This window comes from Hirundo rustica, unplaced genomic scaffold (genome assembly GCF_015227805.2).
Source record: "Hirundo rustica isolate bHirRus1 unplaced genomic scaffold, bHirRus1.pri.v3 scaffold_254_arrow_ctg1, whole genome shotgun sequence".
NCBI classification, from domain to species: domain Eukaryota; kingdom Metazoa; phylum Chordata; class Aves; order Passeriformes; family Hirundinidae; genus Hirundo; species Hirundo rustica.
Window position 1 is genome coordinate 36,210 of NW_026690310.1, and position 13,137 is coordinate 49,346.

Below are 13,137 nucleotides of genomic sequence, written 5' to 3' on the forward strand. Positions count from 1 at the left end.
CTGGGACGGAACCGGGGGTCCTGGGACAATGGGGGGCACTGGGGCTGGGAGGGATGGTGGGACTGGGGGAACTGGGGGGAGCTGGTGGCACTTGTGGGGGGAAAACTGGTGACACGGGGGTGGGGGGCTGCAGAACCGGTGCGAGGGGCCTGGGGGACACACCTGGGGGACACACCTGGGGGACACACCTGGGACACCTCCCCCGTCTGCGGGGTCCAGCTGCCCCCAGCCCCTCACACTGCGGGGTCCCCGGTGCCCACCCCAACCCCAGCGCTCCCCAGCCCCGGTTTGGGGGGGCCCTGCCCCTGCCCCCCCGCCAGAGACGCTGACACACATTCGGAGCTGAGCTGTTTATTGGGGTACGGGGGGGGCACCACAGACCCACCTGTGGGGCACGGGGGACAGGGCAGACCCCCCGTGGGGACGCAGGGGTGCAGAGCCCCCCATGGGGCCGGGGGGTGTGCGGGGGGGGCCGGGGCAGGGTATTTACAAGCAGCGGCTGGGACCTGCGTGGGGGGGATCACAGAGCCCAGGGGGTCCCCAGGGGGGTCCCCAGGGGGTTCCCCAGGGGGGTCCTGGGCTCTCGTCACTTCTGCAGCCACTTGATGCGGGCGTCGATGTCGGCAAAGTTGTCCTCGACGATGGCCAGGTTGTCCTTCATCGTCTTCTGCACCTGGAGGGGGCGGGCGGGGATGGGGTGATGGGGGGACAGGGGAGGACCCCGGGGGTGAGGAGGGGGCCGGGGGCACCCACCTCGGCCAAGAGCACCGCGTTGTCCTTGAGAGCCCCCGCGATCTCCTGCTGCGTTGTGTCCAGGTGCACCAGCACCTGCCCGAACTGGGTGGCTGCAGGGGGACGCGCACAGCCGGGTGTCGGGGTGCCGGGGCGGGCGGACCCCCGCCCGGACCCCCGCCCGGCGTCCCCGAGCCCCCCGGCGCTCACCTTGCTCGTGCAGGTCCCGCAGGGTCACCAGGCGCTGCACCACGTCGGGCAGGGCACTGGCCACGGCGTCCCAGCTCTGCAGCGTCTCGTACAGCTGGTGGATCTGGGGGGGGCAGCACTTGGGGGGCTCAGCGCAGCCCGGGGGGGTTTTTTTGGACCCCTCCCCGTGGCCTCTGGGCCCCACAGCTCATACCTTGCTCTGGGTGTCAGCGTCCTGCACCGTGGCCTTGTGCTTGGCGATCTCGTTCACCTTCCCCAGGACGCTCTGGTGTGGGGGGGAGGAAGAGACCCCAAATCCGGCAGTGGGCCCCCAAATCCGGGAACGCTCCCCCCCAGTTTCAGCAGTGCCCCCCAGCTCCCCTCACCTGCAGCCGAGCCTCCACCTGGTCCAGCACAGCCATGTCCAGAACGTTCACCTTGGCCTGCAGCACCTGCACCGTGTCCTGGGGAGGGCGGGCGGGTCAGGGGGGGCACGGCAGCCCCCCGAAGCGCCGAGGGCAGGGGGGACAGCTGTGCCCCCAAACCCCCCTCTGGTGCCCGACTCACCATGAGGCTGGAGCCCTTCAGCCCCACCAGCAGCGGGTTCTGTGGGGGGGAAGCGGCGTCAGTGGGGCAGGAGGGGGCGGATGAAGGTGAGCAGAGGGCCAGAGGTGAGGGCAGCCCCCTCACCTGGGCGCTCACCTGGCTGTCGGCCTCACACCTCATGGCCGCCTCCAGCTGCGCCAGACGTTTCTCCAGCTCCGACACCTGTGAGGTTCGGGGTGAGGTGTGGGTCCCGGGCGCGGTGCCCCCGCGCAGGAGTCACCCGTGGGGCCGGCAGCCCCCGCTCACCTTGGCAGACTGGGCAAACTGGTCCTGCTCCGGCCTCCAGTAGAGCTCGAAGGTGACGGCGTCGCCGGCAGGGGCGGTGTCCCGGGCCGGGCCCTTCCCCGGGGCGGCTTTGCTGCACTTGGCCACCTCCAGCTGCTGCAGCAGGCGCCTGGGGACAGGCGGGGCCAGGGTGGGCACGGGGACACGGCGGGCAGGGGACATGGTGGGCAGGGGGACACGGTGGGCACAGGGACACGGCGGGCACAAGGACACGGCGGGCAGGTGACACAGTGGGCACAGGGACACGGTGGGCACAGGGACACGGCGGGCAGGTGACACGGTGGGCACAGGGACACAGCGGGCAGGGGACACGGCGGGCACAGGGACACGGCGGGCAGGGGACACGGCGGGCACAGGGACACGGCAGGTACAGGGACATGGCGGGCACAGGGACACGGTGGGCACAGGAACACGGTGGGCACAGGGACACGGCGGGCAGGGGGACATGGTGGGCACAGGGACACGGCGGGCAGGGGGACACGGTGGGCAGGGGGACATGGTGGGCACAGGGACACGGTGGGCACAGGGACACGGCGGGCAGGGGGACATGGGGGGCACAGGGACACGGCGGGCAGGGGACACGGCGGGCAGGGGGACACGGTGGGCACAGGGACACGGCGGGCAGGGGGACATGGGGGGCACAGGGACACGGCGGGCAGGGGACACAGTGGGCACAAGGACACAGTGGGCACAGGGACACGGCGGGCACAGGGACACAGCGGGCAGGGGGACACGGTGGGCAGGGGGACATGGTGGGCACAGGGACACGGCAGGCACAGGGACACGGCGGGCACAAGGACACAGTGGGCACAGGGACGCGGCAGGCACAGGGACACGGCGGGCAGGGGACACAGTGGGCACAGGGACACAGCAGGCCCCGTCCCTGTGCCAGCCCCACGGGGACACTGCCGTGCCCCCCCGGGGTCCTGTCCCCCACTCACTTGGCCAGGGCACCCTCGGGGTCAGCGAAGTCGATGGCGGCACCGGGGCCCAGCACCTTCTCCAGGTGGGAGCTGAGCAGCTGCTGCTTCAGCACCTCCACCTGCCTGGCCAGGGCCATGGGCGTCAGCTCCTCCTCAGCCCCCGACTCCTTCACCGAGCTCTGGGGGGACACAAAGGGGCCCTGTCACCCCTGGCACACACCCCGGGGCAGGTGGCACCTCACCTGCACGCACAGGAGCTCACCTGGATCTGCTCCACGTCCCGGAGCAGCTCCTGCACCTCGTGCTGCAACCGCTGGAACCGCTGCTGCGGCGTCTCCTTGGCACCAAGACCCTCGCCCAGCTGCGGGAGAAATGGGTCAGGGGGCTCGGGGGGGCTCACACAGAGTTAGGGGAGCTGATGGGACCTTGGGGGAGTCATGGTGGGGCAGGGGTCTCACAGGGGGAGCAGCCTCAGGTGATCTCAGGTGGCACCTAAAGGGACCCTGATGGGGTCAGTGGGGCAGGGCAGGAGCAGCCCATGAGAGTCCTGAACACACAGGGAGAGGGGCTGCACTGGAGCTCATCTTCATCCTCACACAGCTCCTCATCTTCATCCTCAGAGCTCCTCATCTCCATCCCTAGAACCCCCCATCTTCATCCTCACAGAGCTCCTTATCTCCATCCTCACACAGCTCCTCATCTCCATGCCCACAGCTCCCCATCTCCATCCCCAGAACGCCCCATCTTCATCCTCACACAGCTCCTCATCTCCATGCCCAGAACCCCCCATCTCCATCCTCACACAGCTCCTCATCTCCATCCCCAGAACGCCCCATCTCCATCCTCACACAGCTCCTCATCTCCATGCCCACAGCTCCCCATCTCCATCCTCACACAGCTCCTCATCTCCATGCCCACAGCTCCCCATCTTCATCCTCAGAACCCCCCATCTTCATCCTCACACAGCTCCTCATCTCCATGCCCACAGCTCCCCATCTTCATCCTCACAGAGCTCGTTATCATCCCCACGGAGCTCCTCATCCTCACCCCTGGAAGTTCCCCGTCACCACCCCCAGGGATCTCTCCACCCTCCTCCTGACCCGGAGCTCTGAAGCCGTGGGGGTGGTTCTGGGTGGTCGCAGCCCCCCCGTGGAATGTGGGGGTTTCCCGCTCTTTGCCCAAATCCAGCTGTTTCCAGAGCAAACCTGAGCTGGGACGGTGTGGGGGGCCCGAGGGGACACAGGTGTCACCCCCTCCGAGCAGGCCAAGGAGCCAGGTGACCCTGAGTCACCTTCTGCCCTTTGACCCTGGCTGACAGGGACTGCAGCCCACCCCGAGCCCCCTGCGAGGGTCCTGAGGGGCCAGAGGAACCGGGACAGCCTGGGGAAGTGGGGTGACAGAACTGCAGTCAGTGAGGGGACACCTGGGCAAGGCCTGGGGATCCTGGGGGACACCCAGCGGAACATGAGCCAGCCAGGGTCATGCTGGGACCCCCGGCTCCAGCCTGGGACCCCCAGCTCCATCCCCAGCTCCATGCTGGGACCCCCAGCTCCAGCCTGGGACCCCCAGCTCCATCCCCAGCTCCATGCTGGGACCCCCAGCTCCATCCCTAGCTCCATCCTGAGACCCCCAGCTCCATGCTGGGACCCCCAGCTCCATCCCCAGCTCCATGCTGGGACCCCCAGCTCCATCCCTAGCTCCATGCTGGGACCCCCAGCTCCATCCCCAGCTCCAGCCTGGGACCCCCAGCTCCATCCCCAGCTCCATGCTGGGACCCCCAGCTCCATCCCTAGCTCCATCCTGGGACCCCCAGCTCCATCCCTAGCTCCATCCTGGGACCTCCAGCTCCATCCCCAGCTCCATCCTGGGACCTCCAGCTCCATCCCCAGCTCCATCCTGGGACCTCCAGCTCCATCCCCAGCTCTATCCTGGGATCCCCAGCTCCATCCTGGGACCCCCAGCTCCATCCCCAGCTCCATCCCGGGATCCCCAGCTCCATCCTGGGACCCCCAGCTCCATCCCCAGCTCCAGCCTGGGACCCCCAGCTCCACCCAGGGCTTGGTGATCAGCGCTGCCCTGAGCGCCCTCGGGCTGTGTGGGCAGGACAGGGGTTCCCAGCACGGCACACCGGGATGGACTGGGCAGAGCTGGCACTCGGCCCCTGTGAGGCACGGCCGGGGGCCGCAGCAGGTGACCCCGGGGGTCCCACGGGTGCCGTGGCGCACAGGGCCGTGCCAGGCGGCGCGTGGGGAGCAGGGGGTGCCCCCTGCCCGCTCACCATCTCGTACTCTCCAGCCTCGTACCCCGTCGTCCGCGTGCGGCCGATGCGGTCGGAGAAATCTGCAAGAGGCAGAGCCGGGTGTGAGCCGGCACAGCACGGGGGGCTCAGGCCCCCCACCCTCGGGGGTCCCCTGGCCCATGCCCAGCCCCTGGTGGCCCCCCGGAGCCCCCCAGCTCACCCACACCCTCGGTGCCCAGGCGCTTGTCCCGGAACTTCTCGTAGGCGGCGTTGGGGTTGATGATCAGGTGCTCCACGCTGGTGCTGCTCAGCTCCTCCTGCACACGGAGCCACGTCAGGGACAGCGACAGCGACAGGGACAGGGACAGGGACAGGGACAGGCGCTCCCAGACTGCCAGCACCGCCCCAGCACCGACAGGGATGGGCACGGGGGGCCCCAGGGCTGCCAGCACCCCCAGCACAGGGCGTGGGCAGGGATGGCGGGCGCTGGCACGGTCCTCCCCAGGACGCTGGCACAGGCCCCCAGTACGGCGCCCAGGGCTCTGCTGGCAGCGATGTGGCACGTCCCCAAGGGCCCAGCGTGGGGACATCGCACCCCCAGAGTGGCCTGGCACGGTGGGGAGGTGCCCTCAAGAGTCCAGAGTGGGGATGTTGGACCCCCTGGGCCAGTGTGGGGACATCAGACCCTGCCCTGGCCCAGCGTGGTGACACTGAGCCCTGCCCTGGCACAGCGTGGTGACACTGGGCCCTGCCCTGGCACAGCGTGGTGACACTGGGCCCTGGCCTGGCACAGCGTGGTGACACTGGGCCCTGCCCTGGCACAGCGTGGTGACACTGGGCCCTGGCCTGGCACAGCGTGGTGACACTGGGCCCTGCCCTGGCACAGCGTGGTGACACTGGGCCCTGCCCTGGCACAGCGTGGTGACACTGGGCCCTGGCCTGGCACAGCGTGGTGACACTGGGCCCTGGCCTGGCACAGCGTGGTGACACTGGGCCCTGGCCTGGCACAGCGTGGTGACACTGGGCCCTGCCCTGGCACAGCGTGGTGACACTGGGCCCTGCCCTGGCACAGCGTGGTGACACTGGGCCCTGGCCTGGCACAGCGTGGTGACACTGGGCCCTGCCCTGGCACAGCGTGGTGACACTGGGCCCTGCCCTGGCACAGCGTGGTGACACTGGGCCCTGGCCTGGCACAGCGTGGTGACACTGGGCCCTGGCCTGGCACAGCGTGGTGACACTGGGCCCTGCCCTGGCAGGGGAGCCCCAAGGGCTGTGCTGGGACTTCAGACCCCTGCTCTGGCCCAGCTCAGGGACCCCCAAGGTTCAGCCTATCCCGAACCATGGAATGTTCCAGCAGCCCCTGGCCAGGACCAGGACCCCTCGCTGGTCCCTCCAGGGTGACCCCTGTCCCCGTCACTGTCCCCCAGCTGCGTTTTGGCAGGACAACCTCCTCCCCAGGGTGACCTCCGGCCCTCTGGGGCTGTCGCAGCCCCCCGGCTGCCCTTCTGGCTGCCCTCGGGGGGCCGTGCCCGGTGCCAGGCAGGGTGGGCACAGCCACTGTGTCCGGGCTCCCTTCGCCCCCTGCTGCCACCAAGGGGGTCCCCGGCTCAGCGGGGCTCTGGGGGGGCACCCAAAGGACCCCCGTGCTGCCCCTCCCGGCTCTGGCCCCGGTGCTTTCAGGGAGCCCCGGCTTGCTGCGGGCAGTGAGAGCGGCGGGAGCAGCGCTGGCAGCGTTAGGGGGCGGCGCTGGGTGGGTGGCAGCGGGTGACAGTGGCACAGGGACGGTGACAGCGGCCGGCAGACGGGCGCTTACCAGCTCCTGGCGTTTCCCAGAGGTGAGAAAGTCAGAGCAAGGTTAGAGAGGGGAGAGAGAGATAAAATCCGCGTTAGAAGGTCCGGCCCGCGCCCGCCGCCCCCCCGAGGGACGGGGACCCCCGAGGGACAGGGACCCCCGAGGGACAGGGACCCCCGTGGGCTGGGGACCCCCGAGGGACAGGGACCCCCGCAGGGTGAGGGGCAGTGGGACACACCCGGGGCAGCCCTGGAGGGGAGCGGGACGTGGGCAGAGTTTCGGGGACCACCCCGTAACTCCCTGCAGGAGCTCCGGCTCCCCCACGGCACCCCGACACCCCGTGGGACCCCAGGGCCCCCGGGGGGGCTCTGAAGGGCCACGAGCTGCCCCAGCCCAGCACCCATCCCGTGCTGGCAGCGGTGAGGGGGCCCAGCGCGGCCCCCCCGTGCCCAGGCAGCGTCCCCAGGGCAATGAGACCCAGCCCGGGGGTCCTGGGGGGTCCCGGGGGGCCCTGGGGGGTCCCGGGAGTCCCGAGGCCAGGTGGGCAGAGCGGGCAGCAGGCAGAGGATGCAGAGGGCAAGGCAGAGAGCAGGGGGGGGCAGCACAGGGCACCCCAAAACCCCCAGCAGAGCAGGGGGAGCCCCGAGGGGACAGCGCTGGGACCCCCATGCACATGCAGCAGTGCCCCCCCCATGCACCCCAAAGCAGGGCCGCGCTTACTTGTGCAAACTGAGTCCAGGCCAGGCGGGAGCGGGGGGGAAGCGGGGGGAGCCCTGGTCAGTTCGGGGGGCTCCCCGAGGGGGAGGAAGGACCCCTCAACACCCCAGAGCTGGTGAAGGGCTCCCCGAGGAGGGGGGGCTCAGGACCCCCATCCCTCACCTCCCGCCACAGCAGGAGCCACACGTCAGCTCACAGCCCTGTTTCAGCCCATCTCGCTGCTCTGGCTCTCGCTGGGGGGGGTCCCTTTGCCCCCGCAGGATTTGGGGGTACCTGGTGGGCCCCTGCTCCGTGCCAGGCACCGGTGCCAATCTCCCAGACCCCACAAACACCAGCGGCACCGATGGCAGAAGGCGCTGCACCCCCTGCACCCCCAGGCCTGGCACCCCCTCACTGGCTCGGGGGGCACCGAGTCGCCCCTGGGGCCGTGACCCCTGCACTCCCATCGCCCTCCGCAGCACATCTGGGGGTCACCCCACACCCCCGGGGGTCCCTTCTGCCGTGTGGCCTCCAGGACAGACCCCCGTGTGCCCCCAACACCGAGGGTCCCTCACGCCCCTTGAGGACAGAATCCAGTGTCACCCCCGGGCCCCCCGATGATGGGGGGTGACACTCCACACTCTGGGGGTCCCCTGAGCCCCACAGGGATGGACCCCCCATCACTCCTCACTCAAATCCCTCCACTGCCCCCCAAGAATGGCCTTAGGCCAGGTCTGGGGACCCCCCACTATTCAGAGCAGGTTTAGGGGGTCCCTTGATCGCCTCGGGGTGGGGTTGGGGAAGTGGCAGCGCCCTCCTCTTGGGGACAAGGACAGAAAGGACAGGGACACCCAGCCTGTGCGGGGGAGGCTGTGCCCAGCTGTGCCCTCCCCGCTTCCCAAAGGACAGGCAGGGGGACACGGGGGGCACAGGGGACACTGTCACTGGGGGGACACTGTCACTGGGGGGACACTGGGACTGTGGGGACACTGTCACTGTGGGGACACTGGGACTGTGGGGGACACTGTCACTGTGGGGACACTGGGACTGTGGGGACACTGTCACTGGGGGGACACTGTCACTGGGGAGACACTGGGACTGTGGGGGACACTGTCACTGGGGGGACACTGGGACTGTGGGGACACTGTCACTGGGGGGACACTGTCACTGTGGGGACACTGGGACTGTGGGTGACACTGTCACCGTGGGTCACACTGTCACACTGTGGGTCACACTGTCCCCGTGGGGTGACATGCCACTGTGGGGCACACTGTCACTATAGGGCACACTGTCACTCCGTGGGGCACACTGTCACTCTGTGGGGCACACTGTCCCCATGGGGTGATGTGTCACTGTGGGGCACACTGTCACTATAGGGCACACTGTCACCGTGGGGTGATGTGTCACTATAGGGCACACTGTCCCCATGGGGTAATGTGTCACTGTGGGGCACACTGTCACTATAGGGCACACTGTCACCGTGGGTCACACTGTCACACTGTGGGTCATGCTGTCCCCGTGGGGTGACATGTCACTGTGGGGCACACTCTCACTATAGGGCACACTGTCCCCGTGGGGTGATGTGTCACTGTGGGGCACACTGTCACTCCGTGGGGCACACTGTCACTATAGGGCACACTGTCCCCATGGGGTGATGTGTCACTGTGGGGCACACTGTCACTATAGGGCACACTGTCCCCGTGGGGCACACTGTCACTCTGTGGGGCACACCGTGGGGTGACATGTCACTGTGGGGCACACTGTCACTATAGGGCACACTGTCCCCGTGGGGCACACTGTCAGTCTGTGGGGCACACTGTCCCCGTGGGGTGACATGTCACTGTGGGGCACACTCTCACTATAGGGCACACTGTCCCCGTGGGTCACACTGTGGGTCACACTGTCCCCATGGGGTGACATGTCACTGTGGGGCACACTGTCACTATAGGGCACACTGTCACTCCGTGGGGCACACTGTCACTATAGGGCACACTGTCCCCGTGGGGCACACTGTCACTGTGGGGCACACTGTCAGTCTGTGGGGCACACTGTCCCCGTGGGGTGACGTGTCACTATGGGGCACACTCTCACTATAGGGCACACTGTCCCCATGGGGCACACTCTCACTATAGGGCACACTGTCCCCGTGGGGTGACATGTCACTCTGGGGCACACTGTCACTATAGGGCACACTGTCCCCGTGGGGCACACTGTCACTATAGGGCACACTGTCACTCTGTGGGGCACACTGTCCCCGTGGGGTGACATGTCACTATAGGGCACACTGTCACTCCGTGGGGCACACTGTCACTATAGGGCACACTGTCCCCATGGGGTGACATGTCACTGTGGGGCACACTGTCACTATAGGGTACAGTGTCACTCTGTGGGGCACACTGTCCCCATGGGGTGATGTGTCACTATAGGGCACACTGTCCCCATGGGGTGATGTGTCACTGTGGGGCACACTGTCACTCTGTGGGGCACACTGTCCCCGTGGGGTGACGTGTCACTATGGGGCACACTCTCACTATAGGGCACACTGTCCCCGTGGGGTGACGTGTCCCCGTGGGGCACACTCTCACTATAGGGCACACTGTCCCCGTGGGGTGACGTGTCACCGTGCGGGATGTGGTGCTGCTGGGTGCGTGTGGGGCAGGCTCTGGTTCCCCGCCACGGTGCCGGTCCCAGGGGGTCCCGGGGGTCCCGGGGGTCCCGGCGCAGCCACTGCTCCCCCACCGGCCGGGCCTTACCGCCTCGAACTCGGCCTGGTCGTCCTCGGGCAGGTCGCTGGTCTCGTACACGTCGGGCTCGTTCCGGGCCTGCGGCACCGGGGGCTGTGCTGGGACCCCCGCCCAGCCCTGACCCCCTCAGCGGCTCCCTGCTCCCCACAGCTCAGCCCACCGACATCTCCCGTGTGCCACCTCCCTCTCTGGACACCCCGATGTCCCCACAGCCCCTGCTGGGTGCCCCCACTCCCCCGACACCCCGACACACTGCCCCTGAGCTCCCCCAGCTCTGTGTCCCAGCTCCCACGGACACCCCAAACACGCCGGGGTGCTCCCAGCCCCCCAGGGATCCGGACAGACCCACAGACAGACCCACAGACACTGACAGACAGGCCCACAGACAGACACACAGACAGACAACACAGACCCCCAGACAGACCCACAGACACTGACAGACAGGCCCACAGACAGACACACAGACAGACACAGACAGACACACAGACAGACCCCCAGACAGACACACAGACAGACACACAGACAGACACACAGACAGACCCACAGACACTGACAGACAGGCCCACAGACAGACACACAGACCCCCACACAGACCCACAGACAGACCCACAGACACTGACAGACAGGCCCACAGACAGACACACAGACAGACCCACAGACAGACACACAGACAGACCCACAGACACTGACAGACAGGCCCACAGACAGACACACAGACAGACCAACAGACAGACCCCCAGACAGACACACAGACAGACACACAGACAGACCCACACACCCACAGACACACAGACAGACACACAGACACAGACAGACCCACAGACACAGACAGACCCACACACCCGCAGACAGACCCCACAGACAGACACAGACAGACCCACAGACAGACACACAGACACAGACAGACAGGCCCACAGACAGACACACAGACACAGACACACAGACAGGCCCACAGACACAGACAGACCCACAGACAGACCCACAGACAGACACACAGACACAGACACACAGACAGGCCCACAGACACAGACAGACCCACAGACCCATAGACAAACACACTGACAGGCCCACAGACAGACCCACAGACACACAGACCCACAGACACTGACAGACAGGCCCACAGACAGACACGCAGACACTGACAGACAGGCCCACAGACAGACACACAGACAGACACACAGACCCACAGACAGAAACACAGACACAGACCCACAGACACTGACAGACAGGCCCACAGACAGACACACAGACAGACACACAGACCCCCACACAGACCCACAGACAGACCCACAGACACAGACAGACAGGCCCTCCCTGGCACCTCCTTGGCATCCCAAGCCACCTCCCCAGCCCCAGCTCCCTCCCGTTCCTACAGACACCCCAAATGTTGGCACTCCCACACCCCCTCGACCCCTCGGAAGCCCCAGCTCGCCCACAGATTTTCTCAGAGGCCTACAACCCCTCAGATCCCCCAAACCCCCCTGGTTCCCAGACCTTGTCAGTCATCCCAATCTCAGAGCCCCCCGAGTTTACCCGATCCCCCACAGCCCCTCAGCCGCCCTGAGCCCCTCAGACCCTCCCAATGCCCTCGGACCCCCCTCAGGTTCCTCCACCTCAGGACCCCTGACCCCTCCAGTTCCGTAACTCTCCCCCCAGGCTCCCAACCCCCCTCAGATGCCCTCAGATCTCCCCAGACTCTTCAGACCCCACCAGTGCCCACAGATCCCTGAATTCCTGCAGATTCCCCCTGTACCATTTCAGACCCTCCCTCCTCCGGCCCCCTCATCCTCTCCACATCCCCCTGGCCCCCTCAGACACCCCAGAGCCCCGCAGTTCCCTCACTCTCTCCCAGGGCCCCTGTCCCGCTTGACTGCCCCGATCCCCTCAGACCCCTCAGCGCCCCTCAGATTCCCCCAGTGCTCTCTGATCCCCTCAGATCCCTCCCAGTGCTCCCCGATCCCCTCAGATCCCCCCAGTGCTCCCCGATCCCCTCAGATCCCCGCAGTGCTCCCTGATCCCCTCAGATCCCCCCAGTGCTCCCCGATCCCCTCAGATCCCCGCAGTGCTCCCTGATCCCCTCAGATCCCCCCAGTGCTCTCTGATCCCCTCAGATCCCCGCAGTGCTCCCTGATCCCCTCAGATCCCCCCAGTGCTCTCTGATCCCCTCAGATCCCCCCCAGTGCTCCCTGATCCCCTCAGATCCCCCCAGTGCTCCCCGATCCCCTCAGATCCCCGCGGCCCTCCCGATCCCCTCAGACCCCTCAGGATCCCCAGACCCTTGATCACCTCAGACCCCTCAGATCCCCCCAATGCTCCCTGATGCCCTCAGACCATCCCTGATCTCCCAGGCCCTCCCGAACCCCTCAGACCCCTCAGGATCCCCCCAGTGCTCCCTGATCCCCTCAGACCCTCCCGATCCCCTCAGACCCCTGATCCCCTAAGACCCCTCAGACCCTCCCATATCCGCCAGGCCCTCCCGATCCCCTCAGCCCCCTCACATCCCCCAGACCCCTGATCCCCCTCAGACCCCTCAGATCCCCCCAACGCTCCCTGATCCCCTCAGACCCCCCGAAGCCCCCCTACACCCCCTCAGAGCCCCGGCTCCTCCCCGGCCCGGCCCCTCACTCACGATGCCGGGCAGGTCGGCGTACTTGGGGTCGGCCATGGCGGGGGGCGGTGCTGGGGGGTCGGCAATGAGGGGGGGGTCGGTAATAAGGGGGGGGGTCACTAATGACGGGGGTCGGTTTTGGGGGGGTCGGTAATGAGGGGGGTCCCGGAATGGCCGCGCAGGGCCGGGGCGGGGCGGATCTCGCGAGAGCGGGGCGGGGCGAGAGGCGAGAGCGCAGGGGCGGGGCGAGGGCGGGGCCGGAGGGGGGCCGGGGCGGGGCCTGAGCTGGGCCGGGGCGGGGCCGGGGCGGGGGCGGGGCCGGG

General features: G+C 67.7%; 1 protein-coding gene across 1 annotated transcript; it reads right to left on the minus strand.

The window, feature by feature from the left end:
- Positions 1 to 375: 375 nt before the first annotated feature.
- Positions 376 to 12,918, minus strand: DCTN2 (dynactin subunit 2). The gene is made up of 14 exons (XM_040053925.2): positions 12,836 to 12,918; positions 10,216 to 10,284; positions 5,195 to 5,291; positions 5,014 to 5,075; positions 2,998 to 3,096; positions 2,754 to 2,914; positions 1,774 to 1,921; positions 1,624 to 1,689; positions 1,489 to 1,527; positions 1,308 to 1,385; positions 1,136 to 1,207; positions 943 to 1,045; positions 754 to 845; positions 376 to 673 (listed from the first exon to the last, which is right to left on the minus strand). Exons 1-14 carry the CDS (start codon positions 12,869 to 12,871, stop codon positions 587 to 589), a joined length of 1,209 nt encoding a protein of 402 aa, XP_039909859.1. The 5' UTR covers positions 12,872 to 12,918; the 3' UTR covers positions 376 to 586.
- Between the last annotated feature and the right edge of the window lie 219 nt (positions 12,919 to 13,137).